Source organism: Camelus bactrianus, chromosome 6 (assembly GCF_048773025.1).
Source record: "Camelus bactrianus isolate YW-2024 breed Bactrian camel chromosome 6, ASM4877302v1, whole genome shotgun sequence".
NCBI lineage: Eukaryota > Metazoa > Chordata > Mammalia > Artiodactyla > Camelidae > Camelus > Camelus bactrianus.
Window position 1 is genome coordinate 1,141,589 of NC_133544.1, and position 27,362 is coordinate 1,168,950.

The following is a 27,362-nucleotide window of genomic DNA, read 5'->3' on the forward strand; positions in this document are numbered from 1 at the left end:
AGTAAAGAGCACAACTGATGAGCCAGTGGACAACTGGACGGGAGTGAAGAGGACCAGTCAGCCGCAGCTGAGGTCAGTAGAGAAGGAGACAGAAGCACCAAGAGGAACTGTCTGGATGGAACACGCAGACAGAGCATGAGACAGGCCTGGCGCGTGTGTGAACGCCACCCACCAAGGGACGGCGGGAAACGGGCAGACCAGCACCTGCAGAGAACTGGGTGAGGCTTCCCCACACCGACGACAGACAGGCCTACGACACCACTTCACGCGTTACAGACCCCCACACAGGTAAGTACAGGCACACTCCTGGGCACAGCCGGAAAACCACCGGAAAACGAATAGCCAAGAGACAGTCGAGAACAGCCAGAAGGGGGAGAGGAGAGCTCAGGGGTAGAGCGTGTGCTTAGCACGCACAAGGTCCTGGGTTCAAGCCCCGGTGCCGCCACTAAAATAAACAAGCACGTAAACTTAATCACCTGTGAAATTAATGACTTGGTGTAGCGCTCACAGGATGTGCGGGAACAGAGCTGTGGGGAGCAGAGCTCTGAGGGGGAACTGCTGCGATACACCTGACTCCTGTGCGGCTGGTCGAGGGACCTGGTGAGCAGGCTCTGGTGGTGGCCGGCCTCATGGGCTGCCAGTATGCTGGACGCTGGCTCCGGCCCGCCTTGTCCATCTTGCCCCTGGATCCTCCCTGGAGCAGGAGTGGGGGAGCATCACCCCAGAGTGATGGTCAGAGACCAGGGTGAGGTCAGAGACCCCTCTAAAGCCATGAACAGGGAGGTAAGAGTGCCTGTACCCCTCCTGTGCTGTGTCTACACAGCATGGCCTACTTATAAGAGTGTGCTTGGATGCTGCATCCCTGAATGGCTTGACTAAAATAACTTCCCTTTTTTGGGGAGTAGATGGCCAGAAAATCTCCCTGCTTTGCTTTCTTATCTAGGTCGCCACCTGGTGGCAATGTATGTGCATTGCAGCACCCTGCTCTTGGTGGGGATCAAAGCGGACTTTCCAGCCCAGGATGGGAGACACCTGGGACTAAGCATTCTGGGGTGGCGGGGGGGGGGGGGGCCTCCCCATCCCAAACACCCCCAGTGGAGAAATGAGGCCAAGGCGACAGACGCCGGCATGCTGCCACATGACAGAAGAATGATTTATTAGAACAAATTCCATGACAAATCATATAAAATAACCATTTTCTGAAAGACATCCGTAAGACCGCCTGAGGACAAACGCAAAGGTGCCTCCCAGAAGCCAGACAAATAAGTTACCAATACCAAAGCGAAGGCGGGGGGGGGGGGGCACAGACTGGTGAATTAAAAAAATTGTACAGCCATCCCTGCGGGGTGTGGATGGAGGTGGACGGACGGCCACTGCTTGTCTCCAAGGGACGGGCTGCGGGCAGCAGTGCGGGGCGTGCGGGGCGGGGGGGCGCCAGGCCCAGCACCTCCTCCGTGTGGACACTGAGGCTTGTGGGTGGGGCCGGGCGGGGACCCCACTGCCACTCACACACGTGAACATGGGGGGCACAGGACCCCTGCACTCAACACCACACCAGCTGCGTGTGAACACGGACACCCCCATCACCCACCGCAGCCGCCGGCCCAGCCTCGGCGACCCCCGCCAGCAATCGACACTCACGCAGATGCCAGGCGGGGTCCTCCCACCCCAGGGTGGTGGTGGGGGCAGCCACACACACACACACACCACAGCCAATGGGCTCTTTGGCTTAGAGGCTCCAGAAACATCCCCCGTGGGGTGGTGCACTCTGCTTGCCTGGCACATTCCCAGCTGAAAAAATCCTGAGAAAATAAACTGTTCCTGGGGGCCTGTCCCTGCCCACCCCTCCAGGGGACCAGGAGCACAGGGGCCTGTGAGACACCCAACTAATGCCCACAGCATCCAGAGGATGGGGGGAGGTCGGGGGGGCTGCTTGCCAGGAGCTTCTGGAAGCCTGGTTCCAGGCCACTTTGGTCTGTCGCTCCCCTCCACCTGGCCAGAGCCCCCGGGAGCCAGGTGCAGAGGCTGCGAGTCCTGCACTGGATGTGCCTGCGCGTTAGCTTGGCGTGTGCGTGTGTGCACAGCCGCCCGTTCACGTGCTCAGGGAGTTTGGCAGTTGTATTGGCACCAAAGGCTCAAAGCGGTGGGGTTCCTGCCCCAGATGTCTCCCGGGCCACTTCCCTGACCCAGGCCACTGGACTCTGGGGTGGCTGAGAGCGCCCCGGCCAGCCTGCACTCTGCCCTCCTTGAGTCCTGGAGTGTCACTGGGCCCCCAGCTCTGTGTTTGGCACTGACTGACCCCCACTGCCCAACCCTTCTCCCTCCGCCTGGTCCTGGCCAGCACAAAGGGACAGGCCAGTGAGCATGTGTCCCCCAGCCTACGAGGCAGGGCAAGGCCCTTTGGGGCCCGGGAGGCTGCTGCAATGGCACAAACCACTCTTCCCTCAAAAGCTAAAGACAAAAATGATAGCGATGGAGAGGGGACGGGAGACTCACCCACAATGCTGGCCCTTGGCATCGGCCACAGCAGGAGCTGGGCCCGGAGGCCAGCAGGGGTGTGGGCTGGACAACCTGGCTGGCGCCCCGGCACCCACAGGGTTATGGCACGTGTAGGGGTCTTTGTGGTGAACTGTCTGCAGCCCGGAGGGGCTGCAGCAGTGGACGGTGTAGACGGGAGGCACCAGACCTGGGCACAGGGAGGCTGCCCCAGCCCCCGCCCCCTAGATCAGGAACCTTTCCGCGTCGGGGAGGAAGTCAGGGAGGAAGGAGGGGTCTGGGAGGCTGGGGGACCCGCAGTTTGCCCGCTGCTGCGAGAAGCTCCTCAGAGGCAGGGCCGAGGCGGGTGAGGATGGGCTCTGGGCAGCTGGCCGGCCCTTCCCGAGCTGGGCTGTGCCCGCAGGGCCCCTGTTTCCAGTCAGCAGGTCCAGGTTCCCGCTGGGGTCCACGATGGCGTTGATGACTGGGGGAGGGGAGAGGGTCAGGCTGGCGGGGCTCCTGCCCTGCCTCCCCTGCCCACCTGGGGGCCTCCTGGCCAGTTCACTACAGGTGTGAGTCAGGGTTCACCGAGGTCCCTCCCACCGCCTATCTGGGACCAGAAGCACCAGCGCCGCCACCCACCAGCCACAAGGCCTGGTCCACACCCACCTTCCAGCTGCTTCTGCACTCGTCTCAGTTCTTTGAGGATGGAGCTGATTTCCTGGAAGAGGAAAGGAAGAAGGCAGGTGGAGCAGGAACAAGGCGCTCACCTCTCCCCCAGGGCTCTGGGGGCAGGAGTCGGGCCAGGCCCGGTCAGCTCCCCAGGAGGGCCTGGGAGGCGGGGCCCCGGGGGCGGGCATGGCCCCCGCCAGCCCTCACCTTGTTGGACGTCTTCAGGATGGGCACCTCATTCTCAGCATTGATCCTGGCTTCCAGGTCCTCCCACGCACGCCCAGTGTTCTGGAAGAGGATCCTATCCCCCAGGGGTTGGGGGAGGGAGCGGGCAGAGGATGATGACCCAGGAACCCAGGCACGGCCCTGCCCAGACCACCCCCCTAGCCACCACCTCCTGGGCCCAAGGGGAAACAGGCCTGGTACCAGGGTCCCTGTCTCTGTGCCCTACACAGGGAGGGCTGAGAGGAAGAGGGGAGCAGGGAGGGAGGGAGGGAGGGGGGCACCCTGGGGCTCTAGCCTCCCCAGACTCAGGGTCCGATTGCCAAACCAAGTATGGGTGTGTGTGGATGTGGGGCACAGTCCCAGTTCACATGCTCGGGTTTCTACCCACGTCAGGGCATCTCGCTGTGTGGCTCCCAGCTCCTCCCCGAGGGGCTCCCACTGGCCAGCAGGGCCCACTCACTTCATCTTCTCAGCAAGGTGCTCCGTGTTCTCACGGATGGCGTGGGACAGCTGGGACACGGGGTTCAGCATCAGGTTATCAAAGATCACCTGCAGAGACCCATGCATCAGCGTGGCGCCCAGAACCCCTAGAAAGCCCTGCTCCCTCCGCACAGAGAGCCAGCCACTGGCCAGCTCCCAAGGGCGGGGGTGGGGGGTTGCCTGCCTCCTCACGGTTCCGAGGCCGCATCCTGTTGGCCAGGGGGTCCTCACAGCGGTCATTCATGTTCTGGTCCAGGTCTCGAGAGCTCAGGGAGCCAGGCGGCACCTTCTGGAAGTTGAGGCTGGCCTCGGGGATGCGCTGAACCAGCTGCGGAAATGGGGAGCAGGGGCAGCGTCAGCCCAGGGATGGGGTGTCTGGCACAGAAGGTGGACAGGGTTGACCCAAGCCCCATCAGCTCAGGGTCCCCGGGCGCCCTCCAACAATGGACGCAGGTCCCTGACACAGGGTGGCTGTTGGGGAGCTGAGCGCAGGTGCATGGCGGGAACTCAGTGAGGGCTCACGGCCATGACCCCTCACCAACACCCCCAAGTGGGGCAGGGGGGCTCACCTCCTCACGGGCGGAGATGGTGGAGGCAGGGGTGCTGGGCACATTGTTGATGGAGAGGCTGCGGGCAGACCCCGGGGAGCCCAGCGAGTCCCCATCCCCCGCCACGTCATGGATCTCCCGGGCCAGGATGGCCACGTCCTTCACCAGTGTCTGACTCAGCCTGCAGCCAGCGGGAGACAAGGCAGATCCTGTGCGGTTGCTCTAGGCTGGGTGGGGATCCAGTGTAGGGGAGGTTGGGGACAGGAGCCAGATGGGACGTGAGTTACCCTGCACAAGCAGAAATCCCACCCTAGGTGGGAGTCCCTCCGGGGGGCAGCCACTGGGTGAGGGGCAAGGCCGGGGGGTGCAGCCTCCAGCCTGACCCAAACTATATCCCTCCAGCCACTGGCAATTCCAGGAAGGACAGGGCCCCACTTGGGGGGCTGGGGCAGGGCCTTGGGAGGAAGGGTGGACAGTCACCCTCTGGCTCCCGGCCGTACCTCCTCTGGCCACCAGGACTGACATCAGGGCTGTCACAGAACAGCCAGGGCCACACAAACCCTGCTCCATGGGCGGGGAATTGAAGGGTGGGGCAGGGTCCCTGACAAGGGGCAGAGTCATGCAGCCCCAGAGAGGCCAGGGACCTCCCCACAGGGCAGGGAGGCCCAGCCTCCAGTGCCAGGGTAGACCCTCTCCACCACAAGGGCCACAGGCCACACATGCTTCCCTGAGAGGCTCCCTGGGCTGCAGCCCACAGCCTCCGTCGCCTGCCCTCTGAGCACCTCAGGCCCACAGCCAGCACGTTCTGCACCACGTGAGCCCCTGGCCAGGCTTGGGGAGAGGGGTCCGTCTCTCCCAGGGGGAATGGGCTCTGGCCCCCGGCCCTCTCAGCACTTCATGCCTGCAGTCACCCAAGGGATGCCCCACCCTCAACCAGCTGTCCTAGCTCTACTCAGGGTCCCTCCACAGCTGGCCCTCAGGGCCCACCCACTGAGTGGCAACTCCAGCACAGCCACCAAGCTCTGCCCCGCCCAACAGACAATAAACACTGCTGGAGACAACTCCCCTGGGCACCTCTGCCTCCCCAGCAGCCTGCCCGAGGCGCCTCCAGAGAAGGGCCCCCCACCGGTCAAAAAAATACAAAGGCTGCTCCCCAGGGGCCTGGTGACCTGTGCCCCTGCCTCAGGGCCAGTCCCCTGCCCACCCAGGCCTCTGAACCGGCACCCACCCTGAAAGCAGAGACCTTGGGAAGCCCATGGGGCCCTCCCACCTGTGCCCCGCTCACCTGGCCCAGATGCCATGCCTCCTTCCAGATCCCCACCCCGGGAGCCCCACCACCCCTCCCCAGCACCACCTGCAGGTGACCCCCCACCCTCTGCCCCGCAGGCATCTCGGTCTCTGGCCTGCTTCGCTTCGTACTCTCCCGGGCCTCTCCGCACAGCCTCACGCCACCCACAGCCCCGTCAGCATCTTTGTGCTGATGATGCCCGTGCCTCCTCCCCCCACGTGGGCTCTTGTCTCGCCAGCAGCCTCTGGTCCACCTGCCTCCCCTCCAGGTGCCTCACCGACTCCAGCTCCAGCCATTCCCCTCCCGCTCCCACAGCCCTGCAGGGCCCAGCCCCCGGGGCCCTGACCTCCGCTCAGTGAAGGACCGTGCTTCATCCCCTGCCCCCTCTGCACCCTTCTTCTCAGCACCTGGCTTAGGGGCGAGCCTTCCACTGAACGGCTACATGAAGAAACTCGTTTTTAATAAAAAATTTTAATGAAGGTCTTCCTTGAACCAGAGGTTCCCCCCTCCTCCTGGACAGATCTGCATCCACACATCCAGCCACTCAGCCACCCATCCAACCATCCATCCATCATCCATCCGTCTACTCGTCCATCATTCCTCCATCCTTCCAAACATCCACCATCCATCTATCCATCATCCACTCACTCATGTACCCTTCCATCTGACAAGCACTTCCCATGCCCACTCAGGAAGTAAAGCCCAGGATGGTCCCAAGGAGAGGCACCCAGGGGGCAACAGCTCATGCTGTGTGCCGGCACTGCTCACCTGGCGATCTCAGCGATGTCAGATGTCTGCACAAGGAAACCGCAGGGGTCCTCCTCCTCCTCGTCCGTGTCCCGGTGGCCAGGGGCCCAGGGGCGGGCCCGGCCGGAGCCGCTAGCCCGTGGGGTCTGCGTGGCTGTTGAGGCATGGGAGCGTGTGTGTTTGGGGGAGCCATGGTGGGAGCCGTACTCCTCCTCAGATGTGGACGTGCAATCTGAACCCTGCTGCCGGCGACGCGTGTCTCGGGTGAGTGAATTGGTTCCAAAAGCAAGAACAGAACAGAGCAGCACTCAGCACCACGAGGCAGCCCGGGCCCCTCCGGGTAAGGGCCTGGCGCCGCAGGACAAGCTGCGTTGCAGCTGGTACCCTACACACAGAAGCCCTTCAGCTGAAGCACGAGCCGCTGCTGGGGTCCAGGGCCGGCAAGGCCGCCGCCAGCCCGGAGGTGCAAGCAGGGATGGGCAGCCTGGCGCGTCCGCGGGCCCTTGCGGAGCAGCCCAGGGGGCAGCTGGCCAGCCAGCGGGCAGGGGCCATGTCCTGGGGGTGGGTCTGTGCCTGTCAGCTGAGAACCGGCACCCTTGGTGGCAGGGCTGTGGTGCCCAGACACCCTAGACGGCAGTAAACCTCCCCACGTGCATTGGCCGTGGCCCTGGGCTGGACCACACAGGGCTCAGCCCCTGCAGCCCCTCCCTGTGCCCACCTGGTCTTCTCAGACCTGACCCCTAGCCCACCCCTGCTCAGAGCCCCCACCCCCACCGCAGCTGCGAACATGCTCAGGGTGACAAGGAGCACGGGTGGGGGGCTCCCACCAAGCAGGTGTGGTCCTCAGCCCAAAACCATCCTGTCCCTACTCCGTCCCTTCCTCCAGTGAACCCTGTCCCTCAGCACTCCTCAGCCCCCAGCCACGGAGCAGACTCCACCTCGGCCCCCCAGCAGACCCAGCAGCCAGGGAGGGGCCCTAACTCTGTGGCTGTGAGTCTGGGAGGAGGCCCAGCCAGAGCGCAGGCAGGGTCTGGTATCGGGCGAGAGCAACAGCAGCAGCACGGAGCTGGGAGAAGTGCCGACACCTCCAAACCAGTTCTCTCGGAGGCTCAGCCCCCAGCACGGCGAGCATGGCTGCATGGACGTGGACATCCATCCCCGGCGGGAGCCAGCCCCGGGGCCACAGCAGCCCGTCCCTCCTCGCTGCACACAGGGACCGTGGGCTGCAGGAGCCTCTGCTTGTGGTGTGCTGGTGGGACTGCCACAGGCCTCCCCCGGCCACAGGGGGCCCTCCCAGACTCACACACCCACCACCGCCTAGGGCAGCGCACCCTCCCCAGGCCCCTAAGCCCCCAGCCCCACAGGGGACAGCTTGGGCCTCCACATGTGCCTCACGAGCCACTGGGGTCCCACCTGGACCCGGAACTCCAGGTAAGAGTGGGCAGACCCAGCCCTCCGTCTACAGCCCCCAGGCCCACCTGGGAGTCAGAGGCAGCACCCTCATCCCGGAGAGGGTCGGGGTTCTGCCCTCACACCAGGATGGCCCGGGGGCTGCGGGAGGCCCGCTGCTGTGCACACCTGAGTGCACGTGTGTGTGGAGACGCACCCGCCGATGGGAAAGGGGGCTCCTCCAGGGGACAGGGGCCCCACAGCCCAGAGCTAGGCTGACGCCCAGAAAGCTGCCTGCCCCCCCCCCCGGCACTCACTGGATGAGGAGTAGCGGGCGCTGCCTGGGCGGGCCCTGCTGAAGGGCTGGTGGGAGACCGCGGCAGTGTTGGTGGCCTTCCTGGCAGTGGCCCGAGCCTCGGCCACGGTGGGCTTGCGGCCGGTGCAGTACAACTCGACGCTGCGGCCGGAGAAGCCAGCACGGGTTGGGGTGGCCTCTGAGTCGCCGGGGCCGGTGAAGGAGCCGGCCCGCTTCCGGGGCATGGCCAGGATGTCCAGGCGGGACAGCCTCTTGGCCTGCTCGAGAGGTGGTCGCCCCACTGGCTCGGGGTTGACCGGGGGCCCCCGCTCACTGTCTGCGGCCTCTGTGTCCGAGGCATCCCCCAGCCGGGCCCGTCTCAGCCGGGAGGCCCGCGTGGGCCGCGGGGTGGACAGGCTGTTGGAGCGGGTCAGTGCTTGCTGCCCCTTCTGGACGCTGGCTGAGCTGCGGGGCTGCTCTTCCCGGGCAGCGGCAGGGGGTGGCGGGGGGGCCATGGGTTTCCGGCGAGGCCCTGGCCGCCCTGCCCCAGTGGCCGTGGGGGTCTCGTGGTCAGAGGTGACCATGTCTGCACTGGGCAGGTGGGCAAGGCTGGAGCCTTGTTCCTCTTCAGGCCAGTCCCTGGAACCCTGGGGCCCGTGGCTGCGCCGCATGACCGGGCGCCTTGTCGGCTCTCCACGGCCCACATCTGGCAGGCCCAGTGGGTGACGCTGCTTCTCTGAGAGCCGTTCACGGGCGCTGCTCAAGGCGACAGTCCCCGGGTCCTGCACTGCTGGCGGGGACGGTGCCTTCTCCTTCCGCAGCCCTGTGGGCTGGGGGCCGGTTGGGCTGGGCCCGTTCTTGCCACTGAGCAGACTGACGGTGCTGGACGTGTCCACGTCAGAGTCCCCAGACAGAGAGTCTTCAGGAGGCCGGGGGGCACTGCCCATCTCGCCCTCTGGCCCCTCCACGGACTTGGAGAGCAGTCGGGCCTCCAAGGCAGCCAGCGCTGTCTCTGTCTCCTTCAGAATCAGATGAGTGTCCTGGGAGTGAAGGTCCACGCACGAGGCCCGGGCTGCAGCCAGGTCCTGCAGGAGTGGGTGGCTGGGGATGTGCGGGAGTTGACCGGGCGCTGCAGAGCCACTGGTGGGCTCCTTGGTGAAGCTGTCTTGCCGGACAAAGGCCAGGGCCTCCTTGGGGGGCGCCGGGCAGGAGCTCTCGGGCTCTGGGGACCGTTCTGTCCGCAGCTGGATGACCATCCTCCCGCTGGTGCTGACATACATGCCGTCCCTCGCTGGGGGGCTGGGCTGGGCCACCCGCCCTGGGCCCTCTGCCTCCCTGGGGGCTACAGGTGGCTTCTTGGGCAAGGCTGCCTCCCCGTTCTGGTCCCCGATGAAGAAAGTGGTGGGGGCTGGCTCCCCAGGGCCTCTTGGTGAGCGCCGGCCCCTCGTCCACGCCTGCCCCTCCTGTGGGCCCCTACTTGGCTCAGGGCCTCGCCCGCCATCCGACCCACTGGCATCACTGAGGCTGTCGGGCTCTAGGTCCTCCTGCCCCAAGAGGAGGCCAGCCTGCTCGCTGCCTAGCTCCGGCGGCCCAGGCCCACTCTTCCTGGCAGCCTCGGGGCCTGCGGGGCTGTCCGCTCTGTCGCTGGGCAGCTGCGGGAGTAGTCGCCGCTGGCGCACAGGCAGGGCCCCCTCCAGCTCCCCAGTTCTGCGCCCAGGGCCATCCTCTGCGGAGACAAGGGAGCGGGTTAGAGCGGCCGCTGCCCCCAGGCCCTCCACCTGCTCAGGGAGCTGGCCCTGCTCCAGGTATGGGGACATGAGCTCCTAGCTGTCCAGTCGGTGGCCAGAGGCTGCCCTCTCCCCACTACAGCGCTGGAGCCACTTACCTGACAGGCCTGGGTCCGAGTAGCTGTCAGCCAGGCTGGCCCAGCGAGACACCCACTTCTGACCCCCAGGGGAGCCTGGCACCGGGAGGCCCTACAGAGAGGAGGGCAGGGGTGTGTCTGCAGCAAGGAGAGGCAGGAGCCCCACGGGGAGGTGCTGGGAGCGGGAGCAGGTGGCAAGGTGGCCATCCCTGTGCCTGCCACCTGCTCCCCCAGCAGAAGCAGCCTGCAGAACCCTGCGCAACTCCCCACGTCTCAGCTGGTTCAGTGGCTCGGAGGTCAGTGGCTGTGGCTGTGTCCCGCCCCTCAGACTCAGCCCAGCCCTGCCCATGGGCACACGCACCCAGGAACCCAATTGACTCGGGGCCTCTAGGCCTGTCCTTGACAGCTCTGCACAGGGCCCCAGCCTGCCTGCCAGGTGGGCATGCTCCTCTGAAAGGTCCTGCCCTGTGTGTCTGCAGCCTGGAGCCCACAGCTCAGCCAGGATCGGAGCCTTTGAGGGCATATGGCACCCTGTGACCTGGGCCCCGGCCCAGATGCCGGCCCCTCCCCGCCCAGCCCCTTCCAAGGATGGCGTCAGGGCTCTGTCCCACACACCTGAAGCTCCACCTGTGGGGGCACGCCCACTGGGCGGGAGGCAAACTCCTGCAGCAGGGCCATCCGCTGGGCCACCCCGTCACCAGGCTCATCTCTGTCTCCTCTGATGACTGGGCGGAAGGTGGCCGAGGACGCCCTGGAGAGCTCAGGGGCCTCGAGCACCCCAAAGACCTGCCAGGAGGAATGGCGGGGCAGCGGGTCAGAGCAGCACGCCCAAAGCCAGGCGCCCAGGCCTCCCCCCTAAATGGGCACCTGGTCAATCATCTTGCGGGCCTCCTCCACCTCCTGGTCCTGCGCCTCCGTCTCGATGGTGTAGGTCCCCGCGTCGCTGAGGCTGTCGTCCTCCTCCTGTTTGCGCGCCTTCGTCACTTGGGGGTCGGTAGAGGGTGGTGGCAGGGTCGAGGGGGCCACGGGGCTGGCCCCGCGGGGCGTCAGGGGGGCGGGCAGTGCGGGGGTCGCCTTCTCAGGGCCCGGCCGCTGGGCAGGGGAGCTGTCCTGCAGGCACTGAGCCATGAAGTCCTGGGCCAGGCGGGAGCGGCGCCCCACGCTGCCGAAGGGACGGGCGGAGGCCCGGGGGGCGGGGGCGGGGCTGCCCAGCCGCTCCTCTGCCTTCTCCCGCTTGAGGGAGCCGGCCCTCTGTGGCCCTGAGCCGCTGCCCGCCCCCCGGGCCAGGGTGGGGGCCGGGGCGGGGGCCGCCGGGCGGTCCCTGTCAGCCGGCCCCGGGCCGCGGCGCCGGTCAGGCCTGGGGTCCCCGGGCGGTGTGTGCGTGAAGGACTGGGAGCGCTTCTTGCGGGGCGTGTCCTCGTCGAAGAACTCGATGACGAAGGCCTGCTGGTTGTGCAGCAGCTCCTGGGGGTCCCGCTTGATCTGCCTCTGCAGCCGCACCTGCTCCCCGCTGGCTTCCCCGGGGGCCCCAGCCGCCCCGGCCGCGGGGTCCTCCGAGTCGCTCTGGGTACCATCCTCATGCTTGTGGCCTGGAGGGGGCAGGGAACGCAACTTGTAAGGCTGAAGGTGGACACACAACCACAGGGTCAGGTGGTAGGGTACACGGCGCCCCACCGGGAACAACACATGAGGCCCAGCTCGCTGGACGCCCCCCAGCATCGTGCCACGGGCCCCCAGGCGGCTAGGTGGGCCGGGCGCACTCACCCTTCAGGGTGCGGGTGTGCACGGGCAGGTCACTCTTGGTGCTGTGCCGGTCGTCGCCGAGGCCAGCCCGGTGCAGCAGGCTGGGGTCATTCTGCACCAGCCAGTCAGCCACCTTGGTCTCTGCGGAGACCACCTCGGAGGGCGCGGCCTCCTTGCCGGGGGGCCGCCGCTGGCGCAGGGAGAACTTGGTGACGTGGTCCCTGATCTTCACCTTACCGGGGCTGCCGTCGTCAAACTCGATGGTGAAGCACGCATGGCTCTGCACCACGGGGGCCGCCCCTCCCCCGCCCGCTTCCACGTCCCTGGGGGGTGCCTCGTGCACCGGCACCTCCAGGGGCCGTGGTGGTGGGGTCTCCTTGGTGGGGATCTCGAAGTAGCTGGGCTCCCGCCGGAACGAGTAGCCCTGAGGTTCCGCGGGGGCCCGGAAGCCGGCCACTGTCCCTGTGAGATCCCCATCCTTCTGTGCCAGCTCCTTAGGCCGCTCTGGGGAGTGGGGAACACATGGTCAGGTGGGGCCACGTGTGGGACCCGCACCCCACCCACCTCCGCCAGGACCACCGGCTCCGTCTCCCTCCAGACCAGGCTGCCCTCCAGGGCTTACCCATGCAGGGCTCCTCCTGGCGCGGGTACTCGGGCAGGGTACCCTCATCCTCACCCCACCAGGAGGGCTGCCCGTACAGGGGGGTGCGGTAGGCTGCTGCCTCTGCAGAAGGAATTTTGACCCTGGGTCACTGGCCCCAACACAGACAGCAGGGGGACCAGAGCTGAGGAAGATGCTGGGGTCTGGAGGTGGCCCAGGTGTCACCTCCTGGCTGGAACCTGCAGCCACCCAGCCACCCCTGGCCAGTTGCCAACTGCTCTGGTCCTGTTCCTGCATCCACGGCAGGAGACAGCTGCAGAATTGCCTCTTCCATCCCCGCCTGGGCCTCCCCATGGGGTGGCTGTTGCAGGGGAAACTCGTCCCTGGGGCAGCACCATCCTCGGCGCCCCGGTCCTGGGGCAAGCCACCCCTTCCATCCTGCCCAGGCCTCTGCCCACAAGGCCTGCCCAATGGAAGGACAGAAGGACAGCAGTGAGCCCAGCCCAGGGCTGGCCTCTCTCCAAGGCTCTGCAAACGGTTCAGGCCACAAATGGGTGACCTGGGGGCTGAGTGCCACTGCAGTCTGACTGGAGCACACAGGCGGTGTGTGTGGGTGACTATTCCTACAGGCATGCAGGGCTGTGGGCACACACAGGTGAGTGTGTCTACAGAGATAAGACAGGTGTAGGACATGTAAGGTAGATATTTCTACAGGAGTGCGGGTACACGGGTGGGGGTACCCACAGGGGTGGGGGGCACAGGGGCGTGCAGGTCCCTGAACTCACACACAAGCAGGTCTGTGCTGCGGCTGCCATGGAGTGGGGTGGGGTGGGGCTGGGTTGTGCGGGGGGGGGGAGGTGTGTGTTGGGGGGTGAGGGCGAAAGGATTGCTGGACGTGGGGTGTGGGGGCCACGTGGGGCGGGGGGCCTGTGTGTGCTCGGGGCCACGGCAGTGCCATCCTACCTGCTCCGGGTCTCCGGTCCCCCCGCTCAGGCCTGGGGGCTGAGGACTCACAGTGCGGCGTGTGCCCTGGCAAGGCCTCGCCCCTCTTGGGCGCCGGGCTCTTGACGCTCACCTGCAGCTGGCTGGTGTACTTCTCGTGCTGTGGGCAGTGGGCCAGGGTGAGGGGGGCTGCCTGGGGAGAACACCCCCACCCGGGGTGCCTGCCTCTCCTCCCCGCTCCATCTGGAGTGGACCCAGCATTGTATGTGCACGTCTGTCCGTGCATGCACGTGTGTCCGTGTGCGTGCACGTGTGTCCATGTGCATGCTGGGGCCCCTGGCTGAGGTCGCAGTCAGCAGAGCAGGGCTCACACTGGCCCTGCCCCTCACTGGCGTGTGACTCTGGGCAGCCCCACCATGCTCCATGTTGCCCACAGTTACTTTGGGAAAAGGGGCTATGGCTATCCCCTACAGGGCTCCTGGGAAATGCTCTGGCAGGGTCCCCCAAGTGCTCCATGACTCCCGCACAATAGAGCAAGGGGAGAGGAGACACCCCACCAGCTGTGACCCCCCCCCACTGGGACCCTCAAGCCACCCAGCTGAAGGAAGGGCACTCTAGGGCACCCCTCACCCAGGACCTCCCACGAGGCTGGCCCCAAAGGCTACCCACTGCCGGCCTCCAAACAGGCCCTCCTGCCTGCTGCTGGCCACCCCAACCCATGGTGGCCTGATGCCAGCTAGGCCCTCTCGGCCCCCCTTCCTGCTGGGCACAGCAGCCTCCTCTGGGGCTCCAGCCGCGCCCAGTCCGTGGCTGCATCAGCCTGGGGGGTGGGGGGGTGACTATCTTCCCCACCTGCCCGACCGGGCCATCCGGTGAGGCAGGCCAGAGCGGGCTGACTCACGGCACCACAGCCAGGCCAGGGGCAAACAGGCAGCAGGAAGCAGAGGGCTGTGGGGACAAGATGCCAGGGGCCCCCAGCTGAGCACCAGCACTGACCCTGAGTGCCTCCTCGGGGACACGGTGCTGCACGCGCTCCAGCACATACATGTTGGAATGTGACAGTGTGTCAAGGAGAACAGGAGGTGGGGGAGCCAGGCGGGGCCCTCGGACAGCGGCCTCAGCCGGAGATGAAAGGACCACTCCCAGGCGTGGCTGATGAAGAGGGAACATGGCCAGGGGTCGGGGGGCAGATACCGTGCTGGCCACACACAGCCACGTGTGCACCGGCACATGTCCAGACTGTAGGGACAGTCTGTAGGCCGTGCGGCCCCCACTCAGGGGCAGGACACAGGCTGATCCAGGTCACAGCACACAAGTGCCCCAGGGCTGGGGTGCACTGTCCACCCCACTCACAGCCAGGGAGCCCAGCTCTGCCTCCCATCCCAGAGCACCCCACAGCCCTGGCCCACAGGTTTCCAGGGGTGGGGAGGGCCTCAGCCAGTGGCTGGGTCTGGCCGTGCCAAGGCGAGCGCGGGTCCAGGCGGACAGAGGAGAAGATGCTCTGCAGCCATGCGTGCGGGTCTGCGGCGGCCCAGGGCAGAGGCTCAGGCCCCTCGCAGCTGCGTTCTGAGTGCAGAACACCACACCTGGGCAGCCCCAGAAGCGCTGATACTCCCGGTCCCAGGAGGGCTCTTTAGCTCCTCGGACCAGCGGGCAGGCAGAAGGTGCCGAAGCTGGGGCCTTGGCGGGGGGGGGCAGGCGGCAGGAGCGGAGCCCAGGTTCACCCTCACCACCTCTCGTGCCCTCGGGCCCCAGCTGTGCCCACAAGGCCCCACCCGCTTCCGAGGACGGGTCGCACGCCACCAGGAAAGGATATCATATCCGAACCGGATGACGTCATTGAGCTTCAATGTGACGTACTTCTGGTCTGGGATGCGCACGTCGTTCACAAACGTCTGTGGGGGAAGCAGGTGGTGCGGCTGAGCTGGCGCGGGCGGGACAACCACTCTGGAGCCCCCACAGCGGGCCAGCGGGCCCTCCTGTGCTGCGCTGGGCCCAGCACCATCCCTCCAGCATGCGTGCACCCTGCCCCATGCCCCAAGGCGACCACAGGACAGACGGCCGCTGAAAGACCCCCTGGCACCCAGGGGCCCGACAGAGCCCCTCAAGCACAGAACCACGGATGCCCTGGTGAAACGGACTCTTTCTCTCATCCTCACAGAGACTGGTGCTGGCCCCGCCATGCCCACGGGAGCAGCACGCAGGGTGGCCCCGGGGCACGGCTGCTCAGGCTGTGCGAGGCTCTGACGTCGACCCCCACGCAGGCTGCCTGCTCAAAGGGGCATCGAAGCGCCAGCCCCTGGAAGCCCCATTTCCCCCATCAGGGCGTTCCTGTCAGCCAGCTGAAGACACCACACTGTGGTCAGATGAGTGCAAGGCCCCAGCACGCTGAGAGCCTCTGGGCAGCCAGGGTGACAGGGGAGACGAGTGTGGCTCAGCAAGGCAGCTGTGCCCAGAGTCTGGCAGAAGGAACAAGAAGCATGAGGACTCGTCACAGGACAGAGGAAGGGGCCTTGTCACAGGAGGGTCTCTGGCTGCCGAGGAGGAGGGCGGCTTCCCGGGGAGGCGCCGCAGCCAGGGGCCTGCGCACGCAGAGATGGGTGTGGAGCAGAGCGGGGCTGGGAGAGCCGGGGACTGCAAGCTCGGTTTGGACACGCTGGATGTAAAGTAGGAGTCTGGGCTCTGAGCAAGGAGCAGAGGACAGCAGTCCTGACATGGGGACAGCTGTGTGGCTGAACTTGGGGTCACGTGGGCCGGCAGGAGTGGGCCCTGCCCTGGGCACATCACAGGTCTCTGAGGAACTGGCCCCACAGGGTCGAGGTGCACCCCGTGTGGCAGAGGGGAGGCCCGCTCCCTTGCAGCCCCATTTGGGCAGGGTTGCTTCCTCTGACAGGGGCGTGCTGAGGGAGAAGGGGGCTCAGGGGGCAGAGCCCAGCAGAGCCTGAGACCCTCAGCTGGGGGCACCCTGATGGGGACCCGTCAGATGGGGTCCAGTAGTTGGTGGAGCGCTCTCACTGCAGAAGCAGGGCTGGCCTGACACTGCTGTGGGACCCCTGCTCAGGAATGGTGGGGGTGGCCAGACTGCATCGGCGGGGAGGGACACGGAAGGGCCCTCCTCAGCCCAGTTAAAGGGGCTGGAGCCTGGCGGTTTGTCTTCTTCCTGAAACAACGTCCTGGGGCAGGGGACCAAACACAGAAAGAACAAGACACCGAGACAGACCCTGGTCGCTGGAGAGGATGCTCCCCGTCCTTCCTGGCCAGTCTCCACCTCAAACATGAGGTTCCTCTCATCTGATCCCTCTCTGCTCCTGCAGCCAGGACCACCTTCTGGTCACCTCCCTGTGCCTGCCGCCCCCAACTCACAAAAGAGCTCACATGCGCCCCTAGGACAGAGTACCCAGCACAGCCCCACCCATCTCAGGAGCCCCAGTTCCAGCCTGCAGGTGGTCCCAGTGCCTCCCCTGACCACCCAGAAAGCAGCCCCACCATCCAGAGGCCCTGCTCAGCAGGAGCCCTCCCAAGGAGGCCACGGGAGCAGGAGGTCCTGGAGGGAGCTAGGTAAGGGCAAAGCAGAGGGGAAGATCATAGAAGGGGCGGAGCCACAGGTGGGCAGAGCCGGAGTGGGGATGGAGCTGGTGCGGGGCCAGCACAGAGGGCGGGGTCATGGAGGGGTAGGGCCATCAAAGGGGTGGGGCCATAGGGTGAGGCAGCATAGAGGGAGGGGCCGTTGAGGAGGGGAGCCAGCACAGAGCACGGGGTCACGGAAAGGAGCAGGAGGAGGGGTGGGGCCCCTGCAGAGCTGAGTAGGCAGGGGCCTGGGCCAGCACGCGGCTAGAGCGCTCACCCCGTTCAGGCTCCCCAGGTCCTTCACCCAGTGCTCGTCCCTGTCCTGGTCGTAGTTGATGACGGCGTGCTGCTTGTCCACACTGCGCGACTGGGAGACACAGAGGTGCCATGCTGGCTAGTGGCCCAGGAAGCAGAGGCACCCCCAGGAGGCCCCGCCCACACTCTCTCCCATCCCACCCAATAAGACCACAAGACCAACACCAGGCCTAACACCCACGAGGTCCCACCCACGGCTCCACATCTCGAGTGCATGTGCATGTGCCCCAGGAAGCACGGCTGATCCTGCCAGCCGACCCGACCCGACCCAGCCACACAGGCTGCAGGGATTCGCCAAGATCCCAGGGCCAGTTCCTTCTGTCCCAGGCTGCCACCAGGGCCCCTCCCTTTGTGACTAGCCCTCCACTGCACCAATAGGCCAGTACCCCCTCCCATCCCAGCCACAGCTCCTGGGTCAGCTGTGGAAGGGGCTGGCTACCCTCTGGTCATCTGGGACACACTGTTCACTCCCAAGGGCAGGCACGGGTGGCCTTGCAGAGTTGGCAGAGCCCAGAGGGAGGCTCAAAGGGCTGGGATGCTCTGGGGGAGGCCTCCCCGCCCAGCCAGCCGCACAGCACACACAGCCTCTTGGAGTGATGGACACATACACACATACGCATGCGTGATGTGCCTCAGGCCCCACTGCCTAACACGCGCATGCACAGGGCTCATACGTCCTGAGCACGCCCTGAGCACGCCCTGCCACCCAGCTGTCACACACATGTGCTCACATGTGGGTACTTCCACCCTGACCTCTTCCAGCTCCGCTCTGGCCACCAGCCTACCGGGGACCCCACCCCAAGGATGGTCACTCTTGCACACGGTCAAGCTGGAGGGCCACGTTCCGCTTGCTGAGGTATCGTCAGCACGGCCGCCTCACCCCGCCAAGATGCCTGTGTCCCAGCACAGAGCACGTCACCACCGCCATCTCTCTGATTCTCTCCACCTGCCCACCCCCTCCAGCACCATCCAGAAATGACCAGTTTCTAGGGGAGGCCCCAGTACCTGCCCCCAAGGACTGGAGTCTCCCAGGGGTGGGCCCCCTCCCTCCATGAGACCAGAGTGCACAACAGGGTAGGGGTGGGGGTGGACATGGGCTCTGGCCCAGCCCTGCCCCTACCCAAGGTCACTTTACTTGGCCAAGGCACCAGGCAGGACCTGGAAAGGAGACTGCTGTGGGCAGGGCTCCTGGGAGGCTGCAGCCCTTGGCCTGAGGTGGCTGGCTGGACGCACTGCTGCTGCTACAGTGGGGGTGCTGGGGGGGGGGTGGCAGGGCCCACAGCTCATCCTGCCATGGACCTTTGGTCCTCTGGAAGGGACCAGGGCTGCAGGGGCAGCTTCCAGGGCAGTGCAGAGTCTGCAGGACCAGCCAGGGCTTCCCTGACACAGAGGCCCACCTGGAGCCACCTGCCCTGGTGCCACCCGCATGGGCCCAGGGATGTGTAGGGCCTCTTCCCTGCCTGTGAAGTTCCCAGAACTGGTCCTGGTGGGGCTCCTGGCACCAACCCACCTGCCTCCAAAGTGATGGGTCTCTGGCGAGGTAAGTCAGACCCTGAGACTGACTGCCCCCGTCCTGAATTCCTCATCCAGAGTTGGCACCCACAGCTGGACAGCTCCTGGCCACCCTGACTGCAACCTGAGCCCCAGACACCAGGTACCACCTCCTCTACTGGACTCCCCTCCTGTTCTCGATGCAGGCCTGCCCAGCACTCACCTCCTCCAGAAGCCAGCCAGTGACCTTCAGCTGCAGCCTCTCCCACTGGCCCTGGCCCAGGCAGGGTTGGGCGGGCACACTGGGGGAAACTGCACCCCCTTCTCTGGGCCTTGGGCTCCTAGCTGCAGGCGCTGGAGGAGCTTCCCCAGAACTCAGCCCCAGGGCACAGACAAGAATCAGCCACTCTCCAGGGGGCCCGCGTGCTCTGGCTCGCCCCACCTCAGGCCAGGTAACTGGCTCCTTGGCGGCCCTGCCCCGGCCCCGTGGATCAGGCATTCCTGAGAGTCCAGCCAGGCAGCTGGGAGGACAGGAGCTCACCGCTTTCCGCGCCCTCTCTGTGCACAGCCAGTTGCGTAGCTCAGCCCTGCCTGACACCTGGATGCCGCTGGGCCAAAGGGATCCCCCAAACCCCCGCCAGGAATCGAACCTCCTGGAATGCGGACCTGAAACGGCGTTGAGAAGGCCGCACGGGGCGCCGCACACCAGGATGCAGCGGGACGCAGGCCGGCCCCAGGCTCTGCCCAGCCCAAGGCGGACAGGGTGCGAGCACAAGGGCGCCCCATCCCTCAGATGTGGACGCCTCCTTCGCTGAGGAGCAGCCCCCCAAAGGGGCTTCTGCATTGGCCCTTCCAGCAGGAACAACTCCACTCCCTCTCTAAGCCTCCGACCCCCGGCTCCTGCAAACAGCCCTGGCTGCCTTCCAGCAGCTCAAGCCCAGCTTGGTCAAACCAGCCCCTCCCTCCCTGCCCACCTGGCCCCACGCCTCCTTCTGGGAAGACCTCCGGCCAAGCCCCCAGCTGCTCCAGCCACACTCCTCAGCCCCAGGCAGTAAGTCTCACTGGCCTTCCTCCTCCACACCCCCAAACCCCCCATAAATCCGCCCGCCTCCTTCCCCAGCCCACCTCCTTAACCACGGCTCCCCTCTCCTGTCCTCCCAGCCCCCACCTGGCCCTGCCCCTCCCTCCTCTGCTGAAATCTGCTGGGGCTCCCTGGTCGTGTCACATGAGCCACAGGCCCTCTCCAAACCCCCCTCCACTGACTGCACCAGCCGGCCCTCTGGCCAGACCGCTTCACAGGCTTTGGAGGTGCTGTGCCCTCTCCTGGACCTTGGTTCTCTGCCCAGAACCACCCCCCAGCCCTGTGCCCATCTTCCCTCTCCCAGCAAGATGCCCCACCCTGCCCACCCCACCCACCTCCTGACTCCCTGGACTTGGTACGGCACCCCGCCCCCATTTGTACCCAGAGCCTGGGCTGCCCTGCCCACTCCCAGCACAGCCCTCCCTAGACTGCAGACAGCACCAGGGCTTGCTGGAAACAGGCGGGGAGAAGCCCCACCTCCAGGCAACTCCCTCCCAGCCCAGAAGCAGACCTCAACCCCGCTGAGCCTAGGTGATCTGAGCCTGGAAGCCCACTCAAGGGATGTGGAGGCAGCCCCTCGGCCCGGGTCTCAAGACTTAAAAGGACATAGACCAGGCCCCATGGAAAGCGGTCCGGCCACACAGGAAGACGAGTGGGTGAAACAGATGTGTAAAATGGTCCTAAGAAGCTCCAAACACAGGGATGTTTTGGAAAAGGATCCAGTTGTTTGCACTCACTTTTAAACGAAATAGGCATGTGCTTCCAAAACGTGTCTGATGCCCTCCACGGGTGAGAGCCTGCCTGGGACCCCAATGCCTAGGGCTCTGAGCATCCCTCCTGCAGCTCACACCCAGCGCCACCCGGCAGGGCCACAGCACACGCAGCAGGTGGGCTCAGCCCGAGTGTGCACAGGGGTGGCCAAGCTGGGCCTCTCAGGGCAGTGGTTTCCGGGTGAGGGTGCGGTCAAATGAGTCCCAGCTGTCACATGCCTGCCCAGGGCAAACTGGGCAGAAGCAGAGGACACCTCACCACAAACATACACACCGTGCACACACAGGTGCATGTGTGCAACTCCCACACATGCGCACACGTGCACATGCGCACCTGTGTGTCTGTGTGCACGCATGTGCACAAGTCTGCTGGTGCACACAGCCACGCATGCCATGCACCAGAGCCCTGCCTCCTCCTCTCCCTGAACAGAGGCAGCCCACCTTCGGCCTGGTGCCTCTGCTAGCACCCCCAACGCTGCCCCTTTGCCCTGGCTCTCACCACATCACCGTGCCCAGTCGGGCCCACGGCCCCGGTCCCACCCCTAGTGCCACCTTCAGGTTTGTCTCCTGGGGGATCATCTGGTCCTGCTTACATGTTTGTGGCCAGCCCAGCCCCTCCCTGGAATGGAGACCCCAGGAGGCAGGGTCTCTAACACGGAGCACAGTGACTGCTGAGTGACACCCATGGGAATGAACGCAAGGACGTGCAGAGGGCAGGCCCAAGCCCTGCGGGAGCACAGCATGGGGCGGGGAGGACAAGCTGGCTGGCGAGGTCAGGGCGGGCACAGGTGCCTGACTGCAGGGGCTGGGATGGTGTGCTGGGCCCCGCAGAGCCAGGGCAGCTGGGGAGAGCAGAGGCCTAGCAGGTGGGGGTGGCTGTCCCAGCAGCCGGGCTGGGTGCAAGTGGCCCTCGGGGGTGCCCACGGCATGAATGAGGGAGAGGGACGGTCAGGGTTGGCCCCCGCACACCTGGCGGGGACATTCACCACCCGGGACTCTGGCGGGGGTCTGGCTGCCTCTGAGATGCCCCCAGGCAGCTGATGAACGCAGGAGGCTGGGGACAGGGTGGCGAGAGACACCCTGTGAATCATATGAGCAGAGGTGGAAACCGAGGCTCTGGGTGTGGACAGACCCTCCAAGGAGAGGGCAGGCAGATGACAGGCCTGGTGCACTCAGAGCCCAGCCCGAGGGAAAGCCGCAGGGGCGGCCACGTGGGAGGGGAGAGATGGGGAGGCCTGGAACTGCCATAGGGGATGGTGTCTGGGTGAAGGGCAGGAACTCAGGCTGGGCGGGGGGCAGGCACTCGCAGCCTGGTGGCAGAGGGTGGACTAGGGGCTGGGTGGTGGTGTGCAGGTGAGGAACTCCCTAGCAGGGGCTCCACAGAAGAGCAGGGGTGAGGGGGGCCAGCAGGAGAGCACAGCCCCCAGGACACGAGAGGCTGGGGCACCCTAAGCAGGGGGCAGGTGGGCTGGGGCGGGAGGCGCTGGGCGGGAGGCAGCCTTCCCACACTCACTCTACACCCACATGACCTCTCTGATGGAGACACAGCCATGCTGCCCAGGAAGGGGCAGAAACGCAGGTGCACCCAGTCCAGAGGCCTGAGAGGCCCCCATCGCCCTGCCCTGCTCAGACTGGCCCAGAAACTAGGAATCAGACCACAGACTCACCTTGAGCACCCTGACCACTCCCTGCCCCAGCAGCCTCCCCCCACCACCTGGGAGTGAGGGCCTGGGACGGGAGGGCAGAGCCAGGGGCGGGGAGAGCAACCACTCTGGGCCCCCAGCAGCCACAGGCCACTGTGGGCTTACTCTGGCTCCCCCACAGACTCCCACCAGATGCCACCTCCTCCAAGAGGCCCTCCTGGCCCATGGGTAGAAAGGCTGGGCCACCAACAGGCCACACAGGCACAGCAGGGAACACACAGCTCCCTGCCAGGGGTCAGGGCCTAATGTGGTGACCCCTTCAGGGCTCTTTCCAATGGACAGAGAACAGGGGTCATGTCATACGACAGCATCGGGGAGCCGCCGGCCACATCGCACTCTCCCATCAGCCACCCCATGGGGGCCAGGGCCACAGCCTACAACCTCTGCTGGTTTCATGAGGCCTGAGACCAGTCTTCACACTTTACGTGGTCTAAAAACATCAGAAGACTTTCACCACAGGAGAAAATGACACGAAACTGACATTTCAACAAAGAAACAGAGTTGTACCAGCGCAGCCATGCCCGTTGGTTTATGCACAGTTCTTTGCGACAACAGCAGCGCTAAGTGGCTGTGACAGAGGCATGTGGCCCGCAAGGCCTCAGATATCTAGCCAGACTTTTACAGAGAACATTCGCCCAGCCCTGTACAGAGCCGCCGACTCGGCCTCTCCAACTTCCAAAGGCAAGAAGCAAAGAGAACACAGGAGCCGCTGCTCTAGACCGAAGGCACTTCAGTAAAGACCAAACAGCCACACACAGCAAGGGGGGCCTTGACAGGTCTGGAGTCAGGCAAATCAGAGGACATGTGGGGAGAACAGGGTTCTGGAAATGGACAGGACTTGCATTTGCTGCCCAAGTGGACGTGCTCGTGGTTGGGACTCCGGCTGCAGCCCAAGCCCCACACACCCCAGGGAGTGGGTGGCAGCAGCCAGGGCTGCACATGGAACAGGGGTCCAAGCGCGACCTCACCCTGCACCCGAGTGGGCCCCGTGGCCAGACCAGGCAGTGTGGCCCACCTAGGACACCTCCAGACAGCCCCACAGTGGGGGGAGAGCTTGGGGCGCTTGGAGACAGGGGCCTGTATGCCACGCTGGGGAGGGGCCAGGGTTGCAGGGACCCCACTCGACCACACCCTTGAGGGTGGGGAAACCCAGGTGGACCCTACAGGGTCAAGTCCCCCGCCCTCTCCCTTCCCTCCTTGTGCCTAGGAGCCAGGTGTGTGAGCCTCTTGGAGGGTAAGGTTGTCTCAACTCAAACTCAGGGCCAGAGGGAAACTCCTGACTGCCAGGTGCCTGGTGTCCCGGCCCTTCGTGTCCTGCCAGCCTCTGGAGCCCAAGAAAGGCCCCTGTCCCTGACCCCTGGGAACTAGCCATCTCCTGGCCACTTATGGTCCCCAACTCACAGCCTGGTTGGGGCTCCCAGACAACCAGAATATGGACAGATCCAATTTCTGGCACTTTCCAAAGGAGGGCTCCCAACACCTTGACAATCTGATAGCATCCTCCCATCAGAAAATGTCCCATATGCAGAGGCCAGACCCTCACTCCCGAGTGCACACCCACCCAAGGCCCCCAAGCCTGCCATGGGTCCCGCAGCAAGTGGGGTGGGCACCTTCCCACCCAGTCCCAACCCTGCCCCCGCCCTGCCCCCACACTCACCTGCAGCATGAGTTCACAGTCCTCGCGCCCCACAAAGATGAGCTCCCGTGGGAGCCGGTGGCGGGTGCCACTGCTGCTCACCAGGAACCAGGAGGTGACACTCATCTTGGCGCTGGCGAGGTCTGTCTGGCCCTGCAGGGGAAGGAGTCATCAGAGCAGGACTCCCCTGCCTGGGCCTGGGAGCCTGGACACACTGAAGGCCCAGCACGGGTTCTGTCCCTTTGGGGTCCAAGCACCTTCAGGGCCCCACTGCAGTGGCTGCTTCTAGAGATGCTGGGCTCCAGGCCAGCCCTTCCCTGAGTATACCTGTCAACCATGGACCCCATCCTAGGCCAAGGTCGCCTGGTCCCCCTTATGCTCCAGGCCCACACGTAACCTCTTCTCTCTTCCGGGTGCCAGGGTTAGATGCGTGGACCCACCCATGTCCCCGTGACCTGACCAGGAACACCTCCCACGTGGGACTTAGCTTGACCCATCAGGGTCCCCCAAGGCCAGGTCCATGACCCAAGACAGATTCCAAACCAGAGGACCCCTTCCCTCAGCTGGACACCCCAGGTGGGCCTCAGCAGGAGGACAGGGAGGGAGCAGTCGGAGACCAGAGCCAGGAACCATCGACAAGCCTACTGCTGAGAGGAGACCAAACATCCTTTGGTGGCCACCACGACCGCCCCACAGACGCCCCCAGGCCAGGACAATGCCGGGTGGTCAGGGAATCAGGCAGCCCCTCCAGGGCCCACGAGGGAGGTGGCACTTTGGTTTCTGAGAGGCTGATATGGTCAGGATGGGCAGAGGAGCACCGTGGTGCAGTGGGGGCAACTGGAGTGACAACAAGGGCCGATGTCACGCCGAGAGCAGGCCCTGGGGCAGCCTGAGGCCCCATGGAGCCAGTGTGCATGTGGTCTCACAGGTGCCCTGTCACTCAGAGCTGTGTCACTACGTCAGCACAGGTGTGCAGGCACCAAGTGTGTGGGCACACCTGTGCCACACACATATGCACACAGCATCCCCATACACCTATCACCTACAAGTGCCCTGGCTGCTTTGCATGTGTGCATGCGCACACACATGGTAAACCATGTCCTGAGCTCTGCCAGGAGGGGTCTGATTAAGGAGGGTGGCCAGGGAAGATTTCCTGGGAGGGGGTGCGGGTGGAGGTGGGCACGTGAACAGCCGGGGCCACACTCCAAGCAGAGGGAACAGCCATTGCCAAGACACTGAGCCACCCAGGAGAGAGACGGGAGGCTCTGGAGGGCCCAGGCCAGGCTGCACCACTGAGGGGCTGAGTGAAGGAGGAAAACGCAGGGCACTTGTTCCAAAAGGATGAGGGATTTCACAAGGAGCAATGCGCTGAAGTCGGCTCAGGGTCTGAGGGCAGGGCTGGGTGTGTCACACACCCCGGAGGCCGGCCCTGGAGGTCCTGAGGTGATGATCTGGCTCAGCATCCAAACAGACAGGAAGCCAGGCTGGAGACAAGTGGCGAGATGATAACCAGGCAGAGACACAGGTGTGGGCACCCTGGCCAGAGAGGATGTGGGGCAGCCCCAGGCCCTGTCCCTGCAGTGCCCGCACCTAGAGGCCTCTTAGCCCAGGTCTCAAATCCCTTCTGGGTGACCAGTGGGCGAGGCCAACTCCAGGCCCCACCCATCTGGGAAGGCCCATGTAACCCATGGCAGACACAAGCAAGCAGGTGGGAAGATGGGAAAAATCCACCCAGAAGACAGCCCCAGCGGGACAGAACCCCCTCATCCTGGGACCCCCGCCCTGCCTCCAGCCAGAAGGGCAGGCACGGGAGGCTGAGGGGGCGGGGCCTTCCCTCGGAGGCCGCATCAGGGCAGCTGGAGGAGAGCCCCCACCCCACCATCGTGCTCCCCAGCCCCCTTACAACCTCCAGCCCAGACCCCACGTCCCACCCTCTGCCATCACCTGTCCCCAGGTCTTGAAGAGCAGTTGGAGACCCCACCCAGAGGAGGCCACAGCCTCTGCTTGCGGCTGAGAGAGGCCAAACCCCCAGAGCCTGGTTATGCGGCTGTGCCAGAGCCAGGCGGCCCCTGCCACCGCCAGCCCATCCGGAAAAGGCCCAGGCCTAGAGTCGTGGACGCTCCCAAGCAGCCTGCGGCCGGGCCGGGGCTGGGCTGGCCCTGGTTGCCAGGACGGAGAACAATAAATACCCGAAACTTGTCCTCTCGGCCGCCCCAGCCAGAAGGGCCACCCGCCTGGAGGTGAGGGGAGGTGGAGTCGCCCGGGGCAGGAGCTGGGAGCCGCCAGCTTGGGGAAAGGGAAGGGATGGAGGCAGGGGCTGGGAGGGGCAGGGAGCGACGGCGGGGCTGCGGGCGGACAGGCGGCTGGAAGAGGCAGACGGAACGGAGGCCGGGGACAGGCCGGGAGAGGAGGCAGGGACAGCGGAGAGGCGGCGGCGAAGGGAAACGAGGAGAGAGGGAGGAGGAGGAGGAAGAAGGAGGGAGGGATCGCGGGAGGAGAGACCAGGCCGGGAGGCGGCCGGGCGGGAGTGCCGGGCCCGGAGGGGGAGGGAGCGGCGCCTTCTCCTGAATCAGCGCTCGCCGGGGGCGGCCATGGCCAAGCCGGTGCCTGGGCGGGGACCCCAGCGCCCCGGCCTGCGCCCCCTCTCCGGGCCGCATAGACGCGAGCCGCGCGGCCCCTCCCGGCCTGGCGCAGACCTGGGCCGCCTCCGCCGCGGCGGGGACCGGCCTGCCCAGGTGCGCCGGCAGCCGCCACCCCCGCGCCTTTGTCCGGCCCGCCGGGCTCCGCTTCCCGGCCCCCTGCCCACTGCCCGTAGGCGCGCAGGTGCGGGCGGAGGGAGGCCCGGCCGCCTCGGGCGCAGAGCGGCGCGTCTTACCTGCAGCTCGGTTCCAGCTCAGCCCCGGCTCGGCCCCAGCCCTCCCGCCCGGCCGGCCGAGCGCTGGGCGGGGCCCCCGCCTAGGACATGCCCGGCGCGGCCCGCACGCTCGCGGGAGCCCGGCGAGCCCACGGGCAGAGCGGCTGCCCGGGCCTCGCGCGGTGGGTCCCTGACGTCTGCGGGAGCCCCGCCCCGCCCCGCCCCGCCCCGCCCCCGTCCCGGCCCCGCCCCCGTCACCCGGAAATCCAGGTTAGGGCGGGCCCGGGGCGCAAGGTGAGCGCGGGTCCAGTCCCCCGGCGGCGCAGCCGGCCCGGCCCCCGCGCCCCAGAACTGCCCCCACCGCCCAGGCCCAGCCAGCCTCCCCCACTCTCCCCTCACCTACCCCCAGACCCCTCCCCTCCCCTCCCCGTCTCCGTCCCGCCCCGGCTTGGGGACCCGCCCCTGCGTGCCGGGCGCAACCCGGTGCCCACAGCAGCTCCGCGACCTGGCTCGGAGCCCGCGGTTAACGCTTAACCAAGCTCCGGGAGCCCGAAGCTCGAGCCGCACCCCGTGCCCCTAACCTTTGGTCCCGCCCGCCGCAAAGACGGGTGGAAGGCGAAGGAGCTGTTGCGAGTCCCAGAGGCCCGCCCCGCGCTCCCGTGACCCTGCGCTCCTA

The 27,362-nt window shown here is 66.0% G+C and overlaps 1 protein-coding gene across 4 annotated transcripts; it reads right to left on the reverse strand.

Annotated features, from left to right (window-relative positions):
• Positions 1–1,128: 1,128 nt before the first annotated feature.
• On the reverse strand, positions 1,129–26,883 carry CEP170B (centrosomal protein 170B). 4 transcript variants are annotated; one of them, XM_074364878.1, is made up of 19 exons: positions 26,708–26,883; positions 23,854–23,985; positions 17,114–17,203; positions 15,084–15,164; positions 14,266–14,322; positions 13,291–13,429; positions 12,349–12,450; positions 11,748–12,230; positions 10,851–11,572; positions 10,599–10,769; positions 10,005–10,095; positions 8,142–9,845; positions 6,457–6,694; positions 4,422–4,581; positions 4,037–4,180; positions 3,833–3,921; positions 3,355–3,448; positions 3,145–3,196; positions 1,129–2,959 (listed from the first exon to the last, which is right to left on the reverse strand). In XM_074364878.1, the coding sequence occupies exons 2-19, from the start codon at positions 23,956–23,958 to the stop codon at positions 2,721–2,723; spliced, it is 4,761 nt and encodes a 1,586-aa protein (XP_074220979.1). In that variant the 5' UTR covers positions 23,959–23,985; positions 26,708–26,883; the 3' UTR covers positions 1,129–2,720. The 4 variants fall into 4 exon arrangements, with proteins under 4 accessions (XP_074220979.1, XP_074220981.1, XP_074220980.1 ...); XM_074364880.1 differs by lacking the exon at positions 26,708–26,883 and having other exon boundaries at positions 6,457–6,589; XM_074364879.1 differs by lacking the exons at positions 17,114–17,203; positions 26,708–26,883.
• Positions 26,884–27,362: the final 479 nt, after the last annotated feature.

Coding starts and splice junctions, on each gene's coding strand:
- CEP170B (XM_074364878.1), bottom strand. CDS start 23,958: ATGAGTGTCACCTCCTGGTTCCTGGTGAGCAGCAGTGGCACCCGCCAC. Junction 12,451..13,290: donor GGACCGGAGACCCGGAGCAG/GTAGGATGGCAC, acceptor TTCCTTCTGCAG/AGGCAGCAGCCTACCGCACC. Junction 6,695..8,141: donor CGCCCGCTACTCCTCATCCA/GTGAGTGCCGGG, acceptor CACTCACCCGAG/ACACGCGTCGCCGGCAGCAG.